This window comes from Marmota marmota, unplaced genomic scaffold (assembly GCF_001458135.2).
Source record: "Marmota marmota marmota unplaced genomic scaffold, marMar, whole genome shotgun sequence".
Classification (NCBI taxonomy): Eukaryota; Metazoa; Chordata; class Mammalia; order Rodentia; family Sciuridae; genus Marmota; species Marmota marmota.
This window is the reverse complement of record NW_026000144.1, coordinates 82,482-107,194: the sequence shown is the minus strand read 5'-3', so window position 1 is coordinate 107,194 and position 24,713 is coordinate 82,482. Positions and strand designations below refer to the sequence as shown.

Below are 24,713 nucleotides of genomic sequence, written 5' to 3'. Positions count from 1 at the left end.
GTGTAACATGGTGAACATGACACTCATCAAGTACACATGGATATAAGGGAAACAGGAGAAAGAAGAGGAACTAAAATGCTAAGGAATCAAAAAGGGCAACAAAGAAGAAATAATGAAAAGGAGGAAGAAAGGGACGAAGGGAGGTTGAGAAAAATGAATTTCTAAACAGCACCCAAAAAATTAAAGTACAAGGCTAGTGTACACATTTTAAACTTGAAAACCACTTATGTGACTCATATTTCTATGCTTATCATTAAAAGTAGACTAAACTAATCCTTAAATTATATATTCTGTGTAAATTAAATGAGTCCTTAATTACATGTATCCTGCTCACCCAACATTTCTAAATGCTTGAGTGTTTGAGACCATTCATGGTGTCCACTAATAACAAAGATAAAAATATACTCAGATAAAACCATCTTAGTATTTTATAAGAAAGTGAGAGATTTGTGTCTATGTCAAGTATTTTAGTAGTTTTTTAATTTGGTAGGAATTGTAAGCAAAAATATACCCTCAAAAATATGTAGAGTTAAAAGGATGAGATCACAAATCTTAAAAAACAGAGTAGACGCAAAGATAACTTAGTACTACAATAGGAGCATCTAATGCTCAGAACACAAATACCTGATTTTGAGCTTCTTTATAGATAATGTGTAACATGAAGCAAACAGAGTAAGAATAGAATAAAAAGAAGATTTGCTTACTGTAGTTTAGTAACATTGAACTGTCAAAGGAAAGTCCATAAACATTTGAGTGGATGGGATGAGGTGATTATATGGTGACAGCTCCTCTCTTCAGTGTTACCTGAATCTCCACTTTTAGCTCCACAGGAATAGCCAACCTTGGTCTGATGGTTCCCGACACCATTACACAGTGGAAGGCCAGTGGATTCTGCATGAATGACAAAGCTGGATTTGGCATCTCTCCAACCATCTCCCTGTCAGCTTTTCAGCCCTTCTTTGTTTCCCTCACTTTACCCTATTCAGTGGTTCAAGGAGAAGCATTCACTCTAAAAGCCAATGTGTTCAACTATCTGAACAAAAGTGTTCAGGTACTAACTTAAGACTTCTTAGTTATATATATATATACCTTAGTAATAATATGCCTTTCCAGGTATGTCCTCCCTACTTTTGAGCATATTAAATAGCTTTACCAACATTTTAGTGTGGAGTTTAGAAATACAAATTACCCTACCTGGGTGACTGTGTGAAAATAAAATAATTTAAGACAAGGTTTATGAAGTAAGTCATCTGTTTGTGAGAGGAAGATGGATGGGAAGATTAAATGAGGAGATATGTGGCACCTCTATTTCTTCAACATATTCAAGAATTTTACACACAAGTCCCTCTGAAACAGAAGGATTTACAAAATTAGTAAGCTGGATATTATTAAATTGGAATTTCAATTGCTTGCCTTCCACCTTTGGATTACCTGAGGATATACAGGATATATGAAATTGTAGTAGCTTTGTGGACTTTTGACATCTGGAAGGTAGCTTCAAAACCAAATAGCAATTTCATATTAGAAAAAAGCTCAGGCATTTAAACCTGGATTCATGTCTTAGTTTTAATAGATTCTAGTTCTGTTGCTTTGAACAAAGTACAACCTTTTTTAGTCTCAGATTAGGAATGTGTAAAATTATGTTAATAATAGCTATTTCACTGCGTTTTTATGAGCATTGAATGAAATAATATTAATAGTCTTGCACAAAACAATGCCGATAGGCATTGGATTTATCTTCCTCACCCCAGTCAGAATGGCAGTCATCAAAAATACAAGTAATAACAAATGCTGGAGAGGACATGGAAAAAAAAGGAACACTTTTACACTATTGGTGGGAATGTAAATTAGTACAACAACTATGAAAATCAGTATAGAGGTTCCTCAAAAGACTAGGCGTGGAAGCACCATATGACCCAGCTACAGCACTCCTTGGAATTTATCCTGAAGAATTAAAGTCATCATACTACAGTGATACATGAATGCCCATGTTTACAGCAGCACAATTCACAATAGGTAAACTATGGAACCAACCTAGGTGTCCATCAACAAGTGAATGGATAAAGAAAATGTGTGACATATATACAACAGACATAATAAAATTATGTCATTTGGATGGAATTTGAGACCATTTTGTCACTCCTTTATTGATATCCATTTATTGGGTCAAAGTCACCAAACAATAGGTACAGCATGATGTATTCAAAATGCCAAGTAATATAAATAATCAACATACTTTTACTTTAACTGATACTATTTACTGAAAAGAATAAAGGGGGTTGTATGTATTGTTCAGTAGTAGAGTACTTGTCTGACACGTGCAAACCCCTTGGTTCAATCCTTGGGAAAAATAAAGATAAAATTGGAAAATAAATCATAAATATCTATTTAGTTTATCAGGATGCAGTATTGAGTAATAGTCATCTTTAGAAAAAAATAAGAGCATTTTTTATAATCAAGAAAGTTTCTATTTGCTTTTCTGTGAGACTGAATTGGAATATACTGTTCTAGATATTCTGTATATGCTATGTTATGAAACCAAGATTCATAAGAGCTTATGTTAATTTATGTGATCAAAACATCAACTTATTTTGCTGCAGATCTCTAAAGAAATGTCTTGTTTAGTCACTAGTGCATTGATTGCTTTTTTCAAAATAATTAGTCAGAAAGTGCCAAAGGTCAAATTATAATAGTTATGTAATGAGATTTTGAAGGTTTCCCCATGGTTTGGAAACCATTCTTCCCACAGCAGAATGTGAAATGGAAGAAATTTAACTTCTCAGGCATGTATGACTATATTATGTTTACATATGGAAAAGACTAAATCTTTTTCTATATTTTTTGCCAATGTGTCCTTCACAGATAAATACTGTACTGAAAGCATCTAGTTTTTACCAAGCCAGATTTCTCTCAACCAAGGATGAAAATGATTATATCAATAGCAATGAAAAAAAGTCCTTTACTTGGCTGGTTACCCCACATAAGCTCGGTAAGATTTTATGTAAGACATACTTTTATGTAAGATATGCTTTTATATTCTTTTATAATGCTCCTAAGGGTTTGTTATACTATTTCTCTACTATAACAAATTTACCCATTTCATAGTACCACCATCCATTCTCCTCCTATTCCTACTACAGCTCTCTCTCTCTCTCTCTCTCTATATATATATATATATATATATATATATATATATATACACACACACACACACACTTAGTTGTATTTGAACACAATATCTTTATTTTATTTATTTATTTTTATGTGGTATCAAACCCAGCACCTCACACGTGTTAGGCAAGCACTGTACCACTGAGCCATAACCCCAGCCCCTACAATACTCTTCTATCACCTAAATCCAATATACCTGGGGATAGGAGTAGGGAGTTGAATCAATTTCTGACTTTAAAATTTCCTGTTTTCTATGCAATTCTCAATTTAAAGTTCTGTACAATTTCAATTACTTTTACAATTTGCCTCAACTTAGATCCCAAAATGATCACTGCTTCCTTGAATCTTCATTCAAATGACTCTGCCATTCACATTTCTTGCCATTTCAGGTACAATCAATATCACCATTACAACTAAAACCCTGCAGAGGAGTAGCTATGACAAAAGGTCATCCATGGGTCAGGATATTGGTTGGAAGGATACATTAATCAAACCACTGCTGGTAGAGGTATGATCTTAATGGAAAACTGTGGTCCTTCATGTTTATTGCAGCACTGTTTGTAATAGCTAAGATGTGGAATCAACCTAGGTGCTCTTCAAAAGGGGAATGGATAAAGAAAATGTGGTTTATATCCACAATGGAGAATTATTCAGTCATAAAGAAAAATGGAATCTTTTCATTTGAAGAAAAATGGGTGTAATTGGAGGAGAACATGTTATGTGAAATAAGCCAGATATAGAAAGACAAGTACTATATACTCTTTCTTATATGAAAAAGTTAAAAATGTTGATTTGAAAGTAGTGTTTACTAGAGATTGGGAAACACAAGGAATAAAGATGAGGATAGAAAAAGGGAGGTTATATTTGCTCACAGTGTATATCACATTTATGCATGGAAATGTCACACCGAACCTCATAACTATGTGCAATCAATGTGTGGTAATTAAAAAAAAAAAGAAAGAAAGAAACTTAACGGGCTTTGAGGAGAAGCCTACTTGTATTTCAACATTTTTTCTTCATAAATAGATATTAAGTAGATGTTTCAAAATTCATAGAAACAGGTTTTATTCACTTATATAACAATACAGCACAATATTTTAATAAAATATTTGGGACAAAAGGCCAGAGATAGCCATTTATTCCACTCCATAAAGAGAACATTTGCAAACAATGTTTATTATTCTTGAAATTGAGCAACAGAATTTTGGAGATTGAAGGATTTTTGAGAAAGTTCTTGCCTTCAGTTTTTGTAACACTCAGCTTCTTCTTTTATAGCATGCAAAATAAAATTTTCATTTCAGCATTATCTTGGACTTAAAAATTCATATATTCATTACCTGTTGCAAATTTTTCAGAATGGTTTATTCATATATTATTATTAATTTACAAATGTTCTGAAATTACTTGAAACATGAAATTAAGTATAACTACCCTCTCTTCTTTCAACAATTAGCCTGAAGGTATTAAAAAGGAGGTGACACAAGGCTCACTTATTTGCACAAATGGTAAGTAGATATCTTTACACAGGCTTTCTGACATGGCAATGTTGAATGACACCTCCATTTGTCTTTGGGGATTATTCTTTTTTATCTCTAATATGTGGCTACTGGGAAAAATTAAGTTACTTCCAAAAATAAATGTTTAACATCCTATGTATCAAGGTAATTGTAAAACTTTTAGGTCTTCCTTATTTCCTACACCATAAATCAAAAACCAGAGCATCCTAATTTTATTTAATTCTTAAGTCTACTCCTGAATTTCTTTCCATCTAACCCTGATTCTTTCATCAAAATACTCATGGTTACAAATGTTCTGTCCAAAGACCACCAACAGAGTAGAATGATCTCTAACTACTTCAAATACATAGCTTCTAGGACCTTCTCTTGTCAACCTATCTCGGAGCCAAATTATGGTAAGTCTTTTTTCTAACTACTACATCACCAGAGATTCATTACTTACCCAGAGGTTTGACTCATATCTATTGTCTACATATCTTTCCATTTCACCAAATTCAACAAATATTTTTCTATTATCTAACTTATTTTTCAGTGGCTGCTATTTTTTTGTTTCCTTATTTGTTTGAATGTTAAAAATGCAAAATTCTTCTAATCAGAGAAGCCAAAAGTCTCATTTTATTTTCTAATATCTTATCACCTCAAGGAGTATACTCAGGTAGTAGAGCACTGTAGCACCTGTGTAGAAATTATATTGACCCTGAATTCAAAAAGCCTGGATCCAAGCTAGATGTTCTCTTAATTATTTTTCTGATTGCTTTGTAGTTAGGAATAAGCAATAAGAAGATATTAAGTAATTTATTAATAACATATAAATTATAATATAAAACTCCTGGTTTTTAAAACAAATGAGAGTTCTGAGTTAATTGATGAACTTTTGTGTTTCTTAGGATCCACAGTATCCCAAACAATAACATTCACTTCACCAGAAAATCTTGTGAAAGATTCACTGAGAGTTTATTGGTCTGTTCTTGGTAAGTCTGAAATACTATGAGATGAGGAAATTATACATAGGTTTAGAAGAGGAAGAAAAAGCATTCCTATTTTTGCCCTGGTTCTATTTGTTAGCTTGTCATCTATTTGGGTTCCATATCTATCCTTCTGATTTTATGATTGATATTGATATATCTGACTAGATATTCAGCTACACTCAGAAATCAATTGTCAGAAACTCTAAAACATCTTCATTTTTCTGGCTCTTACCTTTCCCTTTTTTAACTGAGATAGAGTCTAGCAATATTGCCCAGGGTTGGCAATCCTCCTGCCTCAGCCTTCTGAATAGCTGAGATTACAGATTGGTGCCACCAAACCCCAGCCTCTTTCCTTTTTATAAAGGTCATTGTAACTCTGGTACATACAATTTAGTCTCTCTATTGATCTTTCCATCTGGTGTCTCAATTAAAGACCACCACAGTAAAGAATAGTTCTGATGTGCTCTCAGAAACTAGTGATTTTCAGAACATAGCATGTTGGGCTAGTAAACATTGGTATTTCACTCCTTTTGATTGGAATTATAATACTGAGGCCAAAGCAAATAACGTTCCACACAAAGGTAGTGGTTCTTGCAGGCCAATGATCGCAGGCAGACAAAGCCTTTTATTTCACTCTGCAGGCTCTATAAACATAGTCATCTTCAAATAAATGCAAGATCTTGAGGCTAATCAATAACAACTAATAAATACTTTTGGACATATGCCCAAGGTAGTTTTAAAATGGAGATCTGAGGGATTCAGTGGAAGGGCTCTGCACTCCATGTGGCATTATGGTTAATCCTCTTGTTGTCAAAGAAAAAGGGTGGTCTAGAAAAGTGATCATGAGCAAAACAAGTCAAATCAAGAACATCCTCCAACCTCCAACATCAAAACCCAAAACATGGGGGCTTAGCTGAGCTTACACTTTAGGCAAATCACTCTCATCCTTAAAACTATGCCCTAACAATAGATTGAAAGCATAATTATATTCATGGCAATCACCCCAAAGCATTCCATGAACTTATTTGTAAATAGTTTAATTTATTAAAATGGTGTTGAATTTACTTTGCTAGTATTTTGTTGAAGATTTTTGGGTTTATGTTCAGCAAAGTTACTGACCTACAGTTTTCTCTTCTTGAGTAAATGCTGGCCACTAAAACAAGTCTGGGAATGTACCATCCTCTTTAATGTCTTGAAAGAATTTAAGAAAAATTGGTTTAATTATTCTTTAAATATTTAATTGAATTCACTGTTTAGCCATTTGATCCTGAGCTTTTATTTGTTTGGAGACTTTTTTATTTGTCAATCTTATTACAATTATTGTTCATATTTTCTATTTCTTCATGATTCAATCTTGGCAAGTTGTTAATTTCTTCTAGGTCATTTAATTCATTGGCATATAATTATTCAAAATAGTTTTTATGGATTCTATATATTGCTGAGGGCCATTGCTAAGTAAGAATGACGCATGGCATGACCCAGGTCATTTGCAGTGTCATTGCATGTAAGGTGACCTTGCTCAAGGATCAGGGCGGATCCGGGTTTAGGGCGTTCCCGGTTTAGGACAATCCGGGTTTAGGGCGGTTCCAGGTTTAAGGTGTACCCTGCTGGGAATAGGGCGTATCCTGCTGCCTCAGGCGCCCTGCTCTTGAGTTCCCCTTGAGTTCTCCTTGAGTTCTCCTGGGATTCAGAGAGTATTTGGGATTTTGCCCAGAACGTGATTGGGGCCCGGAACGTGGATTTCCCGAGAACGTGTGTAGAGTGCTGGTGACAGTTCGAGAATAAAGAGTTGCTGTTTGAATCTACAAGGCTGTGTGGTGGCTCGTGATTTTGTGCCCAGCCAGACTGCGGCAATATATCTCTGTGACATCCATTCTAGTGTCTTCTTTTTTGCTTTAAAATCTCTCTGATCTTATTTATTTGAGCCTTCTCTCTTTTTACTCAGTCTAGGTAAGGATTTGTCAATTTTTATTTATCCTTTCAAACAACCTGCTGCAAGTTTTTTCTATAATTGTTTTTTAAGTCTTTATTTTGGTTCTGATAATTTATTTTCTGCCTTCTGTTGGACTTAGTTCTCTTTGTAGTCCCTTCAGGTGTAAAGTTAGTCTGTTTATTTGACATCTTTTATTTTTCTTAATGTAGGCATTTATTGTTATAAACTTTCCTCTTCAGCTACTTTACTATATCCATAAGTTTCTTGTGGTATGTTTCCATTTCTCTTTTTCTCAAGATTTTTTGTTTTCTTTTGATTTCTTCTTTGATTCATTAGTTGCTCATAAGTGTGTATTTAATTTCCACAGATTTGTGCCTTTTGTAATTTTCCTTCTGTTGTTGATTTCTAGTTTCATATGATTTTCATCAGAACAGATGCTTGATGTGATTTTAATCTGTAGACTGTGTGCTTTGCTGTAACAGAGCACAGCAGATAAGAAAATTGACTCTCACAGAAGGCTACCTAGATTTGAATCCCAGATTTACCACTTGCTGTATCATTTTGGACAAGTTTCTAAACCTCTCTGTGCCTCATTTCTCATTGTCCCTTAAATGAACTTAATAATATCACTTACTTCATAAGCTTGTTATAAAAATTAAAATAAGATGCATAGATACCTCCAGATACATAGTCAGGCTATGGAAGTGCTAGGAATTGACAGGAAGTGTGTTAGGGAAGGGACTGAGTCCAGGAACTCTGAATCCATATTGATTTGGCTTATTCCTGACTCTGTTGCATCTTTTATGAATGATGGTGGAAATACTTTTAGCCTTCTCTGCCTCTATTTCTTCATAGATAGGAGCTGTAGTATCTATTTATGTTATTGTTCTAGGGATTGAATGAATTAGTATGAGTAAAATGCTCAGAAGAGTATCTGCTACATGTTTCATAGATGCTCAATTGGGGGGCCACATTTTGTCTCTTTTGATTGATGAAGGGCCTGATATTTTCTACTTCATCTTGGGACCTCTTAGGACTTTTGATTCCCACAATCTTTTTAGTTCTTTTTCTCTTGACTGTGCTGCTTGGGATAACAATTTCCCCCCTTACTTCTGTAAATAGTGCCTTAAATTATCTTGCTAATTTTATGGTATGGCCTCAACAAACAGAAAAAAGAGAAAGCTCCAATAATATTTTAAAAATAGTTATCATGAATATACATAACACAGAAATATTGAGAATAAACTAATTTTATTTATTTACCAATTTTTATGAAGCACATCATATTGACTTGATTGTCTTTTCAGGAGACATTCTGGGTTCTATCATGCAAAACTTACAGAATTTTCTCCAGATGCCTTTTGGGTGTGGAGAACAGAATATGGCCTTATTTGCTCCTAATATTTATATCTTGGACTATTTGAATCAAACTGAACAACTCACAGAAGAGATAAAATCCAAGGCTATTGGATATTTGACCACAGGTGAAACATTTAAAAGCGCTATTTTGTTTATCCAAGTTAAATCTCTGAATCCCAGCTGTTTTGCTTATTAAGTACATAAATGTACATACACATATATACATACATATATATGTATATATGCTTATACATGTATATATTTATCCACATGTAATAAACATAACTATTCAATTAATCAAATTTTCCTTCTGGACAATTGCTTCTAAACTGAAAAATAGTAACTCTTTTCTTATTTTAGGATATCAGAGGCAGATGTCTTATAAACACTCAGATGGATCATATAGTACCTTTGGACATGAAGATCAACAAAAAAATACATGGTTTGAATTTATTATTTATATCAGCAGTGAACTAGATATTTCAAAATATGTCTACTTTTAAATGGATTTTGGAGATTTTCTAAAAAGTATGGGTCCTGTCCTCCAAAGTATCCACATTATTTTAATAGGACTCTTGAGCTCTTTGGTTAAACATTTATGGAATTTCTATCTTTTACTTACCAAAAGAATGAATAGCAAATAAGCAAATCATTAGACAATACACAGTCACTCAGTGGGACAAAATAAGGGATGGGAAATCACACTTATTATATAGCAAATTATTCCAATTGAAACATTAACATCTTCCAACTCACCTTCAAAGATAGGGCCAACATTGCTTGTGCTGACTTGTGATACTACTCAGAAATCATGTTGTATAGACATGTACTCTCTTAATGGCAAATGAAAAAAAAAACCCACTAATTTGATTAGAATAATAGTTGCCAAAAATAGTGCAATAAGAACCAATACAAAATAAATTAAGTATAGGTTGTGTTTTTATTGTAATATTATTCTACTTGTTTTAAATTTTATTCCCATACAATTAACTTTTAATTACAGACACATATTCACTCCTTGCTAATATGTCCTGAACATTAATATGGTTTTGAGATACAAAAAGATAAATAGTAATTAAAGTAATTATTGTTGTTTCTTTTATAATCGAGTATAATTAATCCCTGTAACAACCCAATGGAGCAGGTAACATTATAATACTTATTTTACATATGAAGAAATAGAAACAGTTTATTTATTGACAGGGCTACCATAACAAAGTGCCACAGACTGTGTGGCTTATCCTCTTACAATTCTGGAAGATGGAAGTCCTAAGGTCAGTGTGATGGCAGAGTTGATTTTCTCTCCTTGGCTCCCAAGTGGCTACCTTTTCTCTAGGTTTCCCTAGTCTTTTGTCTGTCTGCATCCAAATTTCCTTTTCCTTCTATAAAGACACAAGGCACGTTGGATTAATGCCTAAACAAATATTCCACTTTTACTTTGTTACCTCTTTAAAGACCCTGTCTCCAAATATGGTCGCTTTCTGAGGTATTAAGTGTTAGGACTTCAACATATGAAAATGAGGAAGACACAGGGCAACCCATATCACAGAGAGGGTAAATATATTCTTCTAAATGTACTCTGCTAATTATGTGGTAGAATTTTAATGTCTTTCCAGAATCTGACCTTTTACCTGCTCTAATATTTTGCCCCTGAGTACTATATGATCTCTGACCTCAGAATGTTTGCAGTACACTGAGAAAGAAAATAAAGTACATTGGAACACAACATGGCAAAAGATGTAATAAAAATATACACAAACTGCCATGGTAGCTCAGAGGCAGGAAAAGTTCCCCAGGAACTATATAATGACGTGTTTGTACACATTAACATGTTGATGAATCTGACCTAACACTTAACTGTAAGGAACACAAGTCTAAAAGGGAAAAGGATGCATATCTAAGTACACACCTTATTCATCATGTCTGGAGGAGCCATTTCAGGTAATCATCTGTGAGAACAAGTCACACATGCCTGAGCTTGACTGCTAATAGGTTTTCTTTAAAAAAAATATGTATTTATTTATTTTTTTATTTAATATATGACAACAGAATGCATTACAATTCATATTACACATATAGAATACCTTTTTTCATATTTCTGGTTGTATACAAAGTATATTCACACCAATTTGTGCCTTCATACATGTACTTTGGATAATGATGTCCATCACATTTCACCATCATTTCTAACCCCATGCCCCCTCCCATTCCCTCCCACCCTATTTAGAGTTCATTTATTCCTCTCATGCTCCCTCTCCCTACCCCTACTCCCTACTATGAATCAGCATCCTTATATTAGAGAAAACATTCAGCATTTGTTTTTTTGGAGATTGGCTAACTTCACTTAGCATTATCTTCTCCAGCTCCATCCATTTACCTGCAAATGCCATTATTTTATTCTCTTTTATTGCTGAGTGATAATCTATTGTGTATATATGCCAAATTTTTCTATCCATTCATCTATTGAAGGGCATCTAGGTTGGTTCCACAGTTTAGCTATGAATTGTGCCACTATAAACATTGATGTGTCTGTGTCCCTGTAGTATGCTATTTTTAAGTCTTTTTGGTATAAACTGAGGAAAGGGTTATCTGGGTCAAATAGTGGTTCCATTCCCAGATTTCCGAATTTCCATACTGTGTTCCATGTTGGTTGCACCAATTTGCAGTCCCACCAGCATGTGTGAGGGTGCCTTTTTCCCCACATCCTTGCTAACACTTATTGTTGTTTGTCTTCATAATAGCTGCCATTCTGACTGGAGTGAGATGGTATCTTAGAATGGTTTTTGAATTGCATTTCTCTAACTTCTAGTGATGATGAACATTTTTTCATATATTTGTTGATTGATCGTATATGCTCTTCTGAGAAGTATCTGTTCAGGTCCTTGGACCGCTAATAGGTTTACATAGGTATAACGTTCTGTAACTTCTTATTAAATTTGTAGACATTAAGCGAAGAGAAATGCAGGAAGTCTACTTTGGCTCAAGGTACAGATAAAAGAATCTGAGAATACATCATAGTGGAGATAACCCTTCATCTGGGACACATGATGAATGGGGAGAAAGAAAAGGAGGCATATGAGCCAAATGAGAGGACATTTGAAAAGGAAGCAGATACACTATGAGGCTAAAATTTGGGGAAGAAATTTTCAGGATGTGAAACTCAAAAATCCAGTTGTGTCCAATCATCTATGCTAATAAGAATGTTGTCTTCTTCTCAATATTTATTATAAATATGCACCATATGTAATTTTTTTCCAGGCTCACTGCATTTGTATACAAGTCATTTGCACAGGCCAAACGCTACATTTACATTGATGACAAAATTCAATCTCAAACACTTATTTGGCTCTTAAGTATTCAAAAATCTGATGGCTGCTTCATAAATCATGGCAAAGTCTTCAACAATGCTTTGAAGGTATGCATGGAACTCTACCTTACAGTTTTCTATTCTTTCATCATGATCATTTAATGACTCCCAAAATACCACTTCGGGAAATTTCTACTGTAATCAAACTGGAATTTCAAGTCACATAAATTAACTCTCAGGAAAACCAGTAATTTCTTTTTCTCTTCACAAATACATTATTTTGTTTCCACCAGTCAGATTTAAAACTAAAAGAATCTAACAGTAGTTGTGGGGCACTGTGGCAAGATGACTAAGAAAAGTATTAATGGAAATAAAAAATGTAAGAGAACCCAGATAATTACCAATAATTTAATAGTTAATCATTTAAGAAATTATTCTTGGGCAGCTAAGGCAGGAGTATCACATATTTGAGGCAAGGAGGGCAACTTATGACTGGGGATGCAGCTTAGTGGTAGAGAGCTTGCCTAGTTTACATGAGGGCCTCGGTTCAATTTTCTGGATAACACATGAATAAAGGTTTTTTCTTAACTTTTTTTTAATTATTAGAATTTAATTTGTTGAATTCTCACTTGTTAATATCCCCAAGGTAGTGTTAACAAATGAATTTGTCTTTTATTTCTGAGCTTTTCCTAAACTTGTATTTTCTTCATAATTATCATGTGTTTATAGTACATCACATATTTAATATAATTATTAAATATAATAAATATAAATATAATATAACATTTACCAAAATATTATCCCTATGTCAACAACTCAGAAGTAGCCACTGTTTTGGCAATTGTTTCCTTCAGTCATTTCCCCAATGCTATATAAACATAATTTGGATTATTATGTACTGATTTTTTTAATCTTACTTTTTTGAAACCTAATTTGTACATAATGATTTGCCATTCCATTAGAATAACTTAAAATCATAAAATAAATATCTTTTTGTATACTCCATCATATGGATAAATCATCAATTATTAAATTATTTGATCTTCTTGTATTAAGTGAAAACAATAAATAAGTTGAATATTAAATACAAACTAAAGTTACATAAAAATTCTTATATGTTCTCCAATTTTATTAACTTAAGGACAGATATCTACAAGTAAAATTTTTTGAAGTTCTAAAATGACACCAGACTGATTTTTAGTAAAGTTATGTCAATTTATATATTCTCTATGTGGAGAGTGTCTATCTGAATCATAGTACTATCACTAAAACTGAGCAATATATGTATGAAAACAGTCTTCAAAAATGTAGGAACACAAAAAAACTGATTTATCCTATTTCTGTTAACAGGTTAAACAATTTTTTTCACATGATTACTTTCCATTTATATTTTCTCCCTTGTAATTTTCATTTAATCTTTGGAGTATCTTAGATTTTATTTACTACTAGTATTATTGTATAATCTAAAAATCATTTATTTGTCTACTCTAAATAGTTTACCATTTGTAGCACCTCCTGATAATTACTGTTGTCTGGGCTTTCTGATTTTTGAGGCCATTTATAATGATGATGAAGTTCAGTCTCAAACTCTTATTTGGTTTCTGCTTTCTGTACTTGCTATGATTTCTTTCTGCTCTGCTTGTTTTGTTGATCAACATGCCTCTCTATTTTATGCTACACTCTTTTAATCATTGTAATATGTTAGTCTGCATTTTCCATGACACTTTCTAGGTTCTTTCTGGGGTGAGGATGAAGGAGAGAGTTGGGAGATGTTTGCAGAGCATCCTATGCCTCCTTTGATTTTAAATACATTTGTAGGACCATAATTTATTTTTCTAAGTTATGTTACTATTTCTATAAATGTTTTATATTTTCATGCACTATTTCCTAATTTATGAGAAGTATCTTTTGAGGATATGAAAATCTTTGCCCCCCAAATTAGGAAAACATGTACAAATCTGAAGTTTCCACAATACATTACATTTATTTTTCCATTTGTACATTACAATTATATGCAATAGTGGGTTTCATTATTCCATATTTGTACCTGCGTATAATATAATTGGATCAATCTCATTTCCCTGTACCTTCCTTTCCCTCCCCTCTGCCCTTCACTATCTGCTTGATCTGATCTTCTAATTCTTCTAATTTTATTATTATTTTAATTGGTACATTATAATTATAAAGGCTGACAATACATTACATTTCAAAAGAAACGCTTCTTTTCCTCTGAATTTCATGAAACTGACATGATCATGTTTTATTCAGGGAGAAGATAATGAAATCTCCCTCACTGCATATGTCATCAACGCCCTGCTTGAAGCTGGTCATCCAGTCTCAGTAAGTTGCTCACAAGTGATACCACTAACTAGCTTCTTAAGAATTCAAAACTTTATACTAACAATATAGTAATAGATCTAAAACTGTATGTTCAGAGCTATTGCAGAATACTGCTGAACCAATTTCCTTCTGTTAGATTTAAATACAAGGTGTTCCCAAAAGGTATTGTGTGGGATGATGCAAGAACATTCAAAGGTAAAATGATTAGATTATGAGAGGTGTAACCTGATTTGCCGCAGTCTGGCTGGGCACAATTCAGGAGCCACTTGTCAAAAGAAATGAACTTTATTTTTAGAACAAACACACCACACCACACAGCTCCTCAGGAAAACCCCTCAGAGCCCAACTGCCACCACCGGCTTCCCACAAGCCTCTCAACCTCCCCAACTCCTCCTGCTCTTGAGGCCGATTGGCTAGGTCGTGTGGGCGGAGCCAAAAAAAGTCCCCCAATGAGAAGTTCCGTGGTCTGAAAGGGCGGGGAAACAGCCCAATGAGCATCCCCGCAGAGGAGCCAATCAATTGGCAGCTGGAAGTTTGCTGGCAGCTGGAAGTTTGCTGGGGCCCCTTCGGCTGTGGCTCTCAACACTGATTGGTGCATTAGCTCACTAAAATGGATTAACTGGGTGGTGATTATAGGAAGGCAAGGTGTGACTGGTGAAGATGGGTCACTATGGATATGACTTTGGAATTCATATTTTGTCCTTGAGCAGAGCTCTCTCTGCTTAATTACTATCTTGTCCTGAGCTGCTTTACTCTAACAAGCCCTTCAACCATGATTGTTCTGCTTCATCTCAGGCTCATAGCTGACTGTGGGCTAACCCTCTGAAATCTTGAGCCAAAATAAACTTTTCCTTCTAAGTATTTATTTAAACAGTGATTTAATAGTCAAATCACACTGTTCAGGTAGAACTATGCAGATATTAAAAATAAATTCATTGAATTTCCCTTTGAACATTTCCGCACAAACAAGATTCATTCCTGATTTTTTTTCTGGTAAAAACACACCTACCTGTATTTGGACATATGTTTTCATGTGCAAAGATTTTTTCTTTTCCTTTCCTTTTGCAGTTTGTGGCAGTTCAAAAGGGTCTCCAGTGCATAGAGGCTGCATCTAGGAAGAGAGTTCTGACTATCTATGACCAGGCTCTTTTGGCCTACACTTTCAGTTTAGTACAATATAAAGACAAAAGAGAATTCCTCATCAATGAGCTGAGCAAGAAAGCAAAGAAAGCAGGTGAGTACCTTTGACATCTTTGGAATCACATGTTGAACAAGAACAATGGCTAGAAGGGGTATAATTAACATCCTTTCATGTTTCTCTATTTCTAATTGTGGGGTTTTCACTCCCTTAGATATCACCGGTCCAGTTACATGCACATAAAATCCTGTACTTTGACATAGGTGCTATTGACTTCCCTTCACTTTTTTCTCAGGTGGCTCAGTGTATTGGGAACTGGAAGAGCGAATTTCTATGGAAGGCTCATCCTCTTTCTACTATCCTCAGTCTTCCTCTGCAAACATAGAGACAACCTCTTATGGCCTACTAGCCCTTCTTTCCAAGCCGAGGCTGACTTCAGAAGAGCTGTCCAGTGCTTCACAGGTTGTACAGTGGGTAGCAAAGCAGCAAAATTCCTATGGAGGTTTCTCCTCCACGAAGGTAACAATATCTTTTCTAAATCTCTAAGAAAACTGGGCACATACTTGGCCTTGGCAGTGTTGGTCTTTTAATGTATAAATTATATTTTTCCTGCGGGTGGTGGGGGAGTGGGGATTGTGGCTCAGCGGTAGAGCGCTCACCCAGCACGTGCGGGGCCCTGGGTTCGATCCTCAGCACCACATAAAAATAAGTAAATAAAATAAAGATATTAAAAATATATAATTTTCCAATTAAATTTGTTATCACTATTAAGCTTGCTATCCTTATTTCACCTGTAGCTCATAGTAATCTTTAATTGGTATACATTAATTGTACAGAATAGTGGATTTCAATGTGGTATGTTCACACGTGCCTATAATTTTTAAATTTGCTGTGTTTCAGGTTTGGGGGAATATTTTCTCTAGTAAGAACTGCAAGTATTTATTCAAAAGATAATTAGCTTTTATTTTTTTTTCTGTATAGAAGAAAGCCTTTTAATGCAATAGCTTAACACACAGTTCAACAAATTCAGTCAGTTCAAATTAACTTCAACATATTACAAAGAACTAAGAAGCCTGGAGGGGCCACCACTTTGGGGAGGAGGGTGGGGAGGCGAATTGCTTCCCAGAATGGAAGGATACTGACCTCAAGGAGGCCCCTCTCCCCATCCCAAGAGGTGTGTCCATAACCATTGGGCTCTTGCAATAGCTTAGGTACCTCCATGCAGAAGGCAGCAGCACAGAGTCAAGGGCAGAGGCATCTAAGGATCACAGCTCTGTCTTCTCACCAGAGCAGGGCCTGGAAAAAAGGCACTGGGGCTGACACAGAAAACTGTGCCCAAGACAGGGTGGTGACAGCAGCTGCAGCACTGGAGAACCAGCTCAACAGACCGCTTTGGGTGTAGGTGGGCCAGGGATTTTAGCTTCTCCCCCACCTCTACCCAGGAGCTAAGTTCAGATTAACTGCAGAGAGGTGAGGTCTGATGCAGCTACAAAGGCAGCATTCAATCTGCAGCACACTTGAGGCAGGGACAAAGCCAAGTGCTTTGCTGTTGAGGACCTGCTTGTCTGATATGCTAGCTAACTGAGGCAGCAGGGTGGGAACAGGGCTCTAGCTTCACACTCAGCTCTAGCAAGGCCCTTTGTGGTGAAACTATGTCTGTGCTTGACTATGCTGGCTTAACTTGAACAAGCAAAGCCTCTCAAAGGTGGAGGCCACTGCTGTTGGAGGGGCTGAGGAGGGTATTTCAAAGCTCCCTGTGGGGCATGCTAGGTTTCGGGGTGGCTGCAGGGCAGGACACCTCTGGCTTCTCTGGGAAGGTTTGACAAAAGATTCCTGCTGCCCTTTAAGGTTTTATTTCAGTTTCTGGTTAACTTCCTGCCTTAACATCTGTGCAGGGCCATTCCTGGGCTCAATTTGTAGGAGGCTGCTAATGTCTGCAAGGCTGGATTTATAGTCCTTGAGTGACTTGTTGGCTTGAGCCCGTCTGTACAATGCTCTCATGTTCTTGCCATCCAGCTTGAGGGCTTCTGTGCAGTCCTTCACTGCCTCCTTGTCCTGATTCAGGACCAGTGAAGAGTGCTCTGTGGCTCTCCGTGGTAGATTCCAGGTTACTAAACAAGAGGCTTTCATTGTACTTCTCAATAGCTTTCTTATGGTTGCCCTTCTTTACAAGCTCATTGCCTTCTTCCTTCAGACCTCTGGCTCTCTCCACATCCCCAGCAGAAGGCACTGTGCTCTTTGTAGTTTCTTTGGATTTGTTTTTGGTTGTCTCTTTGTTTTCTGAAGGCAAGGAATTCCGCCTCTTCTGGTCTGAGACAGGCACCACAGGGATAGAGCGCAGCTTCAGGCGCCACTCAGGCCCAAGTGAATCCATGAGAGCTCTGGTCATTCTGTTGATGCCTTTCAGGGCTGACGCCACACTGTTATCAATTTGCAGTACAGTCTTGTAGTCGACATAGGCCCGAGGATACTTCTCTAGGGCCTCATAGGCAGATGCTTGCCGCAGCAGAGGCTTCATGCTGAAAGGAACCAAGGCCAATACTGAAGTGCAGTCTTTGATGCAGTCTGTGCAGTTTCCATCCTTTAAGTGGCATGCTGCTCCATTGGAGTAGAGAACACTCTCTTCTCTTCTTCAGGGTCTGAAGAACCTCGCACCTGCAGCAACCTCAGCGCGCGACAGTAGGGCGCTGAGGCCTCCGCCTACTGGCCTTTGCGGAAGCTCTGGTTGCAGATGGCGCGGAGCCCCTCCACGGAGTCTGGGAGTTTGGAGGCCATCCCGGGGCCTGGCGGGCACACGAGGCTTTATTTTTTTATTATTTATTTTATTTTATTTTATTTTATTTTTGAGAGAGAGAGAGAGAGAGAGAGAGAGAGAGAGAGAGAGAGAGAGAGAGAGTTTTTTAAATATTTATTTTTCAGTTTTCGGTGGACACAGCATCTTTATTTTATTTTATGTGGTGCTGAGGATCGAACCCAGTGCCCCCCGACATGTCAGGGGAGCACCCTACCGCTTGAGCCACATCCCCAGCCCAGCTTTTAATTTTTAAAAGTGGAATTTTAAAATAGGAATACCTACATGCTAAAAATTTATATTTAAAATTAAAGCCATAATTTTATCAAAAAAAATTGTATCAATGTTTTCTTGTTAGCAATGAGAATCTTTCTGTAATTGCAAAATCATTGGCCAAATCTCTTTTGATCTGATACAATAAAAGTGACCACTTATTCGCTGTAAAAATACATATCCATGGTTTCTACTTATATATTCTTTCCTCTCTTAGTTCTCTTATTTCACGTGTGTTTAGTCTCCTGGTCACATTTCATTTGCATGTTTTCTAATAGGAGTATTCATCTTTTTCTTGATACTTTTTAAGATTTCTGAATACAATAAAAGTATCAGTCATGCTGATGTATGTGATATCCTTTCCAGGTTTCTATTTTTCTTTCAAATTGTGTAATACTTTGGATAAATAGGTTTTTTTTTTCTTTTCATTTTTAATTAATTCTATAATGTTGTTTAAAGATCTCACTTTAATAGTAGGCTAAGAGTAACAACAAAGACAAAACAAAACTATATAAATATATGTCCATACATTTATGGATTAATTACATTTAATTATTAATTAATTGTTTTCAATTATAAATTAATTTATGATATTTTGATATAGACATATGGTAGAGACATAACTTGTTTTTTTTTAAATTTTTGAGTAACCAGTTGTCTCAATGTCATTTATGCACTAATTAATCTTGCTACTTATTAAAAACACTGCTTTTATTGGAAAATAAAATTATATATTCTTGTCATTTTAGGCTTCTCATTTTTTTCACTAACTTTTAGCTTTTTATGTTTTAATATCTGGTAGTCTGACTCAGTAGGCATTTTAAAAATTTCCTTATTTCTTCTCACATGTGTTTTATATTAGATGACAATTTTGTCTTCATGAAAGAGTAGGATGGAAATGTTGCCATAAAACTCATTTATTAGTTAGGTACTGGGAATTGAACACAGGGACGCATTACTACTGAGCTACATCCCTATTTTAATCAGCTTTTATGCTGCTGTGACTAAAAGACACCACCAGAAAAATGTTAGAGGAATAAAAGTTTATTTGGGGGCTCATGGTTTCAGAGACTGTCCATAGACAGTCCACTCTATTCCTTGGAGCTCAAGTAGGGGCAGAACATCATGGCTGAAGAGTGACAGAAAGAAGCAGCTCACATAATGATCAGAGAGCAGAGAGAGAACTCTCCACTTGCCAAATACAAATATATACCTCATGTCCCCAGGGCCCCACCTCCTCCAGCCATACTCCACCTGCCTTCAGTTACCACTCAATTAATCCCATCAGGTGATTAATTCACTGATTGGGTTACAGCTCTCATAACCCAATCATTTCTCCTCTAAACTTTCTTGCATTGCCTCACACATGAGTTTTTGGGGACACTTCACATCCAAACCACAACAATCTCCAGTTCTTTTCATTTTTTATTATTAAGGTATCATTAAGATGCTGAGGACCTCCCTACATTGTGCCTGGAACTTGTAGTCCTCTTGCCTAAGCCTCCAGAGTCACTGAAATTACTGATGTACACTACTACACCTGGAACAAACAAACAAAAAACAAAAGCATTTATTTTTGATAAATTATACAATATTCAAGACAATATAGTTCACAAAACAATGAAAAATTAACAAAAATTGCAGTAGCTTTTAAAATCATTTTTGAATGAATCACAGCTATATTTGACTGTGATTTCTAAGTCCTACAATATGCTCTAATAGAATCCTGTCATTATTATTTTAGGATACTGTTGTGGCTCTCCAAGCTCTAACTCTATTCCAAAGGCTTACTTATTCTAAGAACAGACAAAATTTGGTGCAAATTTCCTCTGACAAAGCATTCAATATGGCCTTCCAAGTGAATGAAGAGAACCGATTGCTGCTACAACAAATTCCATTACCAGAAATTCAGAAAAACTACACTGTGGATGTGAGTGGTGATGGCTGTGTGTACATGCAGGTAAATCTGGACTTTTTCCCCTATTTATCACAATTGTCAAATAAACATGAAACTAAGAAGTGTAGTATAACCAATATCCAGATCAACGTTGTTCACATTTTTTTCTATTTGCTTTACTTGTTTTTTCTTTTTTAGCTGAATTTTAAAGTAAATTAGAGGCATCATACCACTCCTAAGTATATTATAATGCAGGTCCAAAATGTTCCATTGTTTGGCCTCAATGCCATTATCACAACTAGCACAAGAGCATAATAGTTTATAATATAATTTAATTACCACCAAATCTGTTTTGTAGGTCTTTTCTTTTTCAAACCAGATTCAATCACGGAAATGCTTTGCAATTGTTCATTGTGCTTCATAAATCTCTTTTAACTTAATAGATCTATCCGGTCTTTTATATTTTTGTGTGTGTGACATTAACTTTTTGAAGACTCAGACTATTTGTGTTGTAGAATGTCCTTCATTCTGGATTTATCAGATTGTTCTCTTTGGGGCATTATTTAATTTGTTGCCTCATTACCTGTGTTTTCTATTAACTGAAAGTTAATCTTGTATTCATTTTGCTCACATACAGAAATATATCACTCTTGATGTTATTATGTTTTACCATTAGCTGAACACCTTCAAATAATGGCCAAATTTCTTCTGCTGTTTTATTTTCTGCTTTGAATCTACCAATTAATATTTAAAATATTACATTGGAACCATGCAAAAGTCAATTTTCGTATCAATTTTCATCAACATGTCTTAACATACATTGAAGATCTTTGCCTATATAAGATATTTCAATAAGGGCTAGGAAGTGGTGAATATTAATTCTAACATACCTTCTGTTTTTATAGCTGGCATTTTTATACAATATAGATATGACAGAGTATATATAATAAATTAGGTATTAATGGACATTTGGATTATTTTTCTTCTTTCACTATTACATATAGTATTGTAATGAATAATATATGTAAATTACTTCAAACTTGGGCAATGCAACTTCAGAATACATTTCTATTAGTGTGATTATTAGGTCAAATTAAATCTTTAACTAAATGTATTTCCAAATCATGTTATTATTGATTTTTATTCATAATTTTTTTATTCATTTAATACAGGTATTCTCCTTAATCTTGTAACTCTTGCATTATAATATTAGCTGTTTCTTACAACAAAAATCAGATCATTTTAATTATTTCCTCAAAGATAGTATGGATATAATTTAGCTATGCTATTGCTTAGCTGTGTAAGGTTTGAAAAGTTAGTAATCTCTCTGAACCTAATTTCCCTTTTTACAAAGTGAAGACTAAAGTAGCAATGGATTTACTGGGCCATTGGAAATAATTAGTTATTACATAAAAAGCACTTAAAAGGGAGTACATAGTATATGCTCAATAAATGTTAATTTATCATAACTACTATTACCAGTGGCATACAAAATAGGAAGCACATAGGTTCAAATTGATTTTTAAATTAATTTTAAACTTCAATAAGGAGGTAATAAATGAAAAATTTTTTATTGATATGTAAAATATTCTATGTTTATTTAAGACAACTCTGAAATATAATATCCTGCTGCCCAAGAAGTCATCTGGGTTTTCCCTTTCTGTAAATACAGCCAATGCTTTCTGCAGAGGATTATTTGATTCAAAGTTTGATCTTGTGGTTTCAGCCAGGTAATGACATTTTTTATTTTGTTGGTAAATTAAGATGTGTCTCTACCTCTAATAAAGATAGCCTAGGTTTTCTTCCTGCCTTCAGGTAAAACCATACCCCAATCTTTTTATGAAAAAAGTTGGCCTATTTCTGTTATCTAGGGAAATATATTTTATCTTTTTTAAGTTACCAAAATTGTGTGCAATAAACTAGATAAAAAATAAATATGGCTTCAGAAACGTTGAATAGAAGACAGAAAAGAGAATTGTACAAAAAAGTTTTATAAATTTCTCTATAATAATTGTATTCCCTCCCAGCCACTTGGGAGGCTGAGAAAGGGAGATCACAAGTTCAAAGCCAGCCTCAGCAAAAGGAAGGCACTAAGAAACTCAGTGACAAGTTAGTTATCTCTCTGAACCTCATTTCCCTCCTTTACAAAATGAAGACTAAAGTAGCATTGAATTCACTGGGCCATTGGAAATAATAAGGTATTACATAAAGAGCACTTAATATGGAATACATAGTATATGCTCAATAAATGTTAATTTATCATTAAGCAACTAAGCAACCCTGTCTCTAAATGATATACAAAATAGGACTGGAGATGTGGCTCAGTGACCAAGTGCCCCTGAGATCAGTCCCCAGTACCAGAAAAAAAAGCAAGAATTGTATTCCTCTCAAATTTCTATTTCATAAATTAACATTTATAGCATATTGTAGTTCTTACTTTGGGAACTCCAAATTCCAAAACAAGAATATTACTTGGGTCCACTTTCTATGTCCACTTGGAAATGGATTGAAATGTATGTTGTTTCATTTTGGAATACTACTAATTTCAGTTTATTCTGATGGTTTAGTCTCAGAACAATAAATGTAAATATATTTTATTGGTAAACTGTTTTCTTAAATAATGATCAACACTTATCTGAGTTTTAAATTTTGTATTTTTTAAAAGTTATTCTGGAAGGCACAACTCTTCCAACATGGCAATCATTGATGTGAAGATGCTCTCAGGATTTGTACCTGATAAATCTTCAGTTGAGAAGGTAAAGAATTAAATGCTTTTATTTAAAAGAGCTTCAGAATAGCTATAATGTATTGCTCTGTTTATACATTTGTCATAAATTGATGAAAATACAACACATATTCTACTCTTAAGGAATAAAGATTAAATCACATATATATCCAATAGTACATTATTCAAAGTTCTCAAATTTATTTGAATTCAGCTAGTATCACACTCAATGGTGAATAAAAATTGAAAGCTTTCTCTTGAATATGTGAAACAAGACAAGGATGCCCACTCTCACCACTTTTATTCAATGCATTACTAGAAGTCCTACACAGAGCAAAAAAAAAGTCAAGAAAGTAAATAAAAGGCACCAATTAGGAAGCAAGAAGTGAAATTCTCTCTCAATGCTGGTGACACGATCATACAAAAGACTCAGCAAAACAAAAAACAAAAAAAACAACTGTTAGAACTGATAAACAAATTCAGTAAAGTTATAGATTAAAGATCAATGTACAAAAATCAATAGAATGTTAAAATACTAACAACAAATTATCCGAAAAGGAATTTAACTTATAATAGCGTCAAAAATAAATGAAAATCATGGCTGGGGTAGTGGCTCAGTGGTGGAACACTTGCCTGACTTGTGTGAGGCACAGTGTTTGATTCTCAGCACCACATATAAAGATCCATTGACAACTAAAAAATATTTAAAAATAAATAAATAAATGAATGAATATTATATATATATACTTCAGAGTAAATGTGACCAAACAGGTAAAAAAAATCTGTACATTGAAATTATATAATATTGATGAAAAAATTGAAGGAAACACAAAAAAGTGGAATTATCTTTCATGTTCATAGATTGAAAGAATTAATATTGTTAAAATACCCCTACTAACCAAAGCAGCCTACAGATTCAGTGCAATCCCTTTCAAAATTCTAATGGCATGCTTACTAAAAATAGAAAAAAAAAATTCTCAAAGTTTTGGGAACCAGGAAAAACTCTAAAGAGCCAAAACAATCTTGAGAAAAAGAACAGGGGCAGAGATATCAACTCCTCTTTAATTTCAAAACTTATGAGAAAACAATTATAATCAAAACAGCATTGTATTATCATAACAACAGACATACTGACCAATAGAACAAGACAGAAACTTAAAAATATACCCAACTAGAATCAGTTGATTTTGGGCAAAGATGTGAAGAATACACATGGGAAAGGACAGTCTCTTTAATAAATGGTGCTGCTGAGAAAATTGAATATCTACACACAGAAAAAATGTAATTGGACCTT

General features: G+C 34.7%; 1 protein-coding gene and 1 pseudogene across 1 annotated transcript; one reads left to right on the top strand and one right to left on the bottom strand.

Annotated features, from left to right (window-relative positions):
- The first annotated feature begins 850 nt into the window (after positions 1 to 850).
- On the top strand, positions 851 to 23,462 carry LOC125611443 (ovostatin-like). Its single transcript, XM_048786276.1, has 14 exons — positions 851 to 1,051; positions 2,863 to 2,989; positions 3,561 to 3,679; positions 4,625 to 4,676; positions 5,576 to 5,659; positions 8,897 to 9,073; positions 9,309 to 9,390; positions 12,207 to 12,363; positions 14,524 to 14,595; positions 15,664 to 15,829; positions 16,029 to 16,252; positions 20,542 to 20,844; positions 22,300 to 22,424; positions 23,360 to 23,462. Exons 1-14 carry the CDS (start codon positions 851 to 853, stop codon positions 23,460 to 23,462), a joined length of 1,992 nt encoding a protein of 663 aa, XP_048642233.1.
- Positions 17,576 to 18,508, bottom strand: LOC107160653 (annotated as a pseudogene).
- Positions 23,463 to 24,713: the final 1,251 nt, after the last annotated feature.

What these genes read in the sequence shown, in the direction of transcription:
- LOC125611443 (XM_048786276.1), top strand. Translation starts at nt 851, where the DNA reads ATGGTTCCCGACACCATTACACAGTGGAAGGCCAGTGGATTCTGCATG. An exon ending in AAGCTGGTCATCCAGTCTCA is followed by an intron (nt 14,596 to 15,663) that starts GTAAGTTGCTCA and finishes TTCCTTTTGCAG; the next exon opens with TTTGTGGCAGTTCAAAAGGG. An exon ending in TAACCAATATCCAGATCAAC is followed by an intron (nt 20,845 to 22,299) that starts GTTGTTCACATT and finishes TGTTTATTTAAG; the next exon opens with ACAACTCTGAAATATAATAT.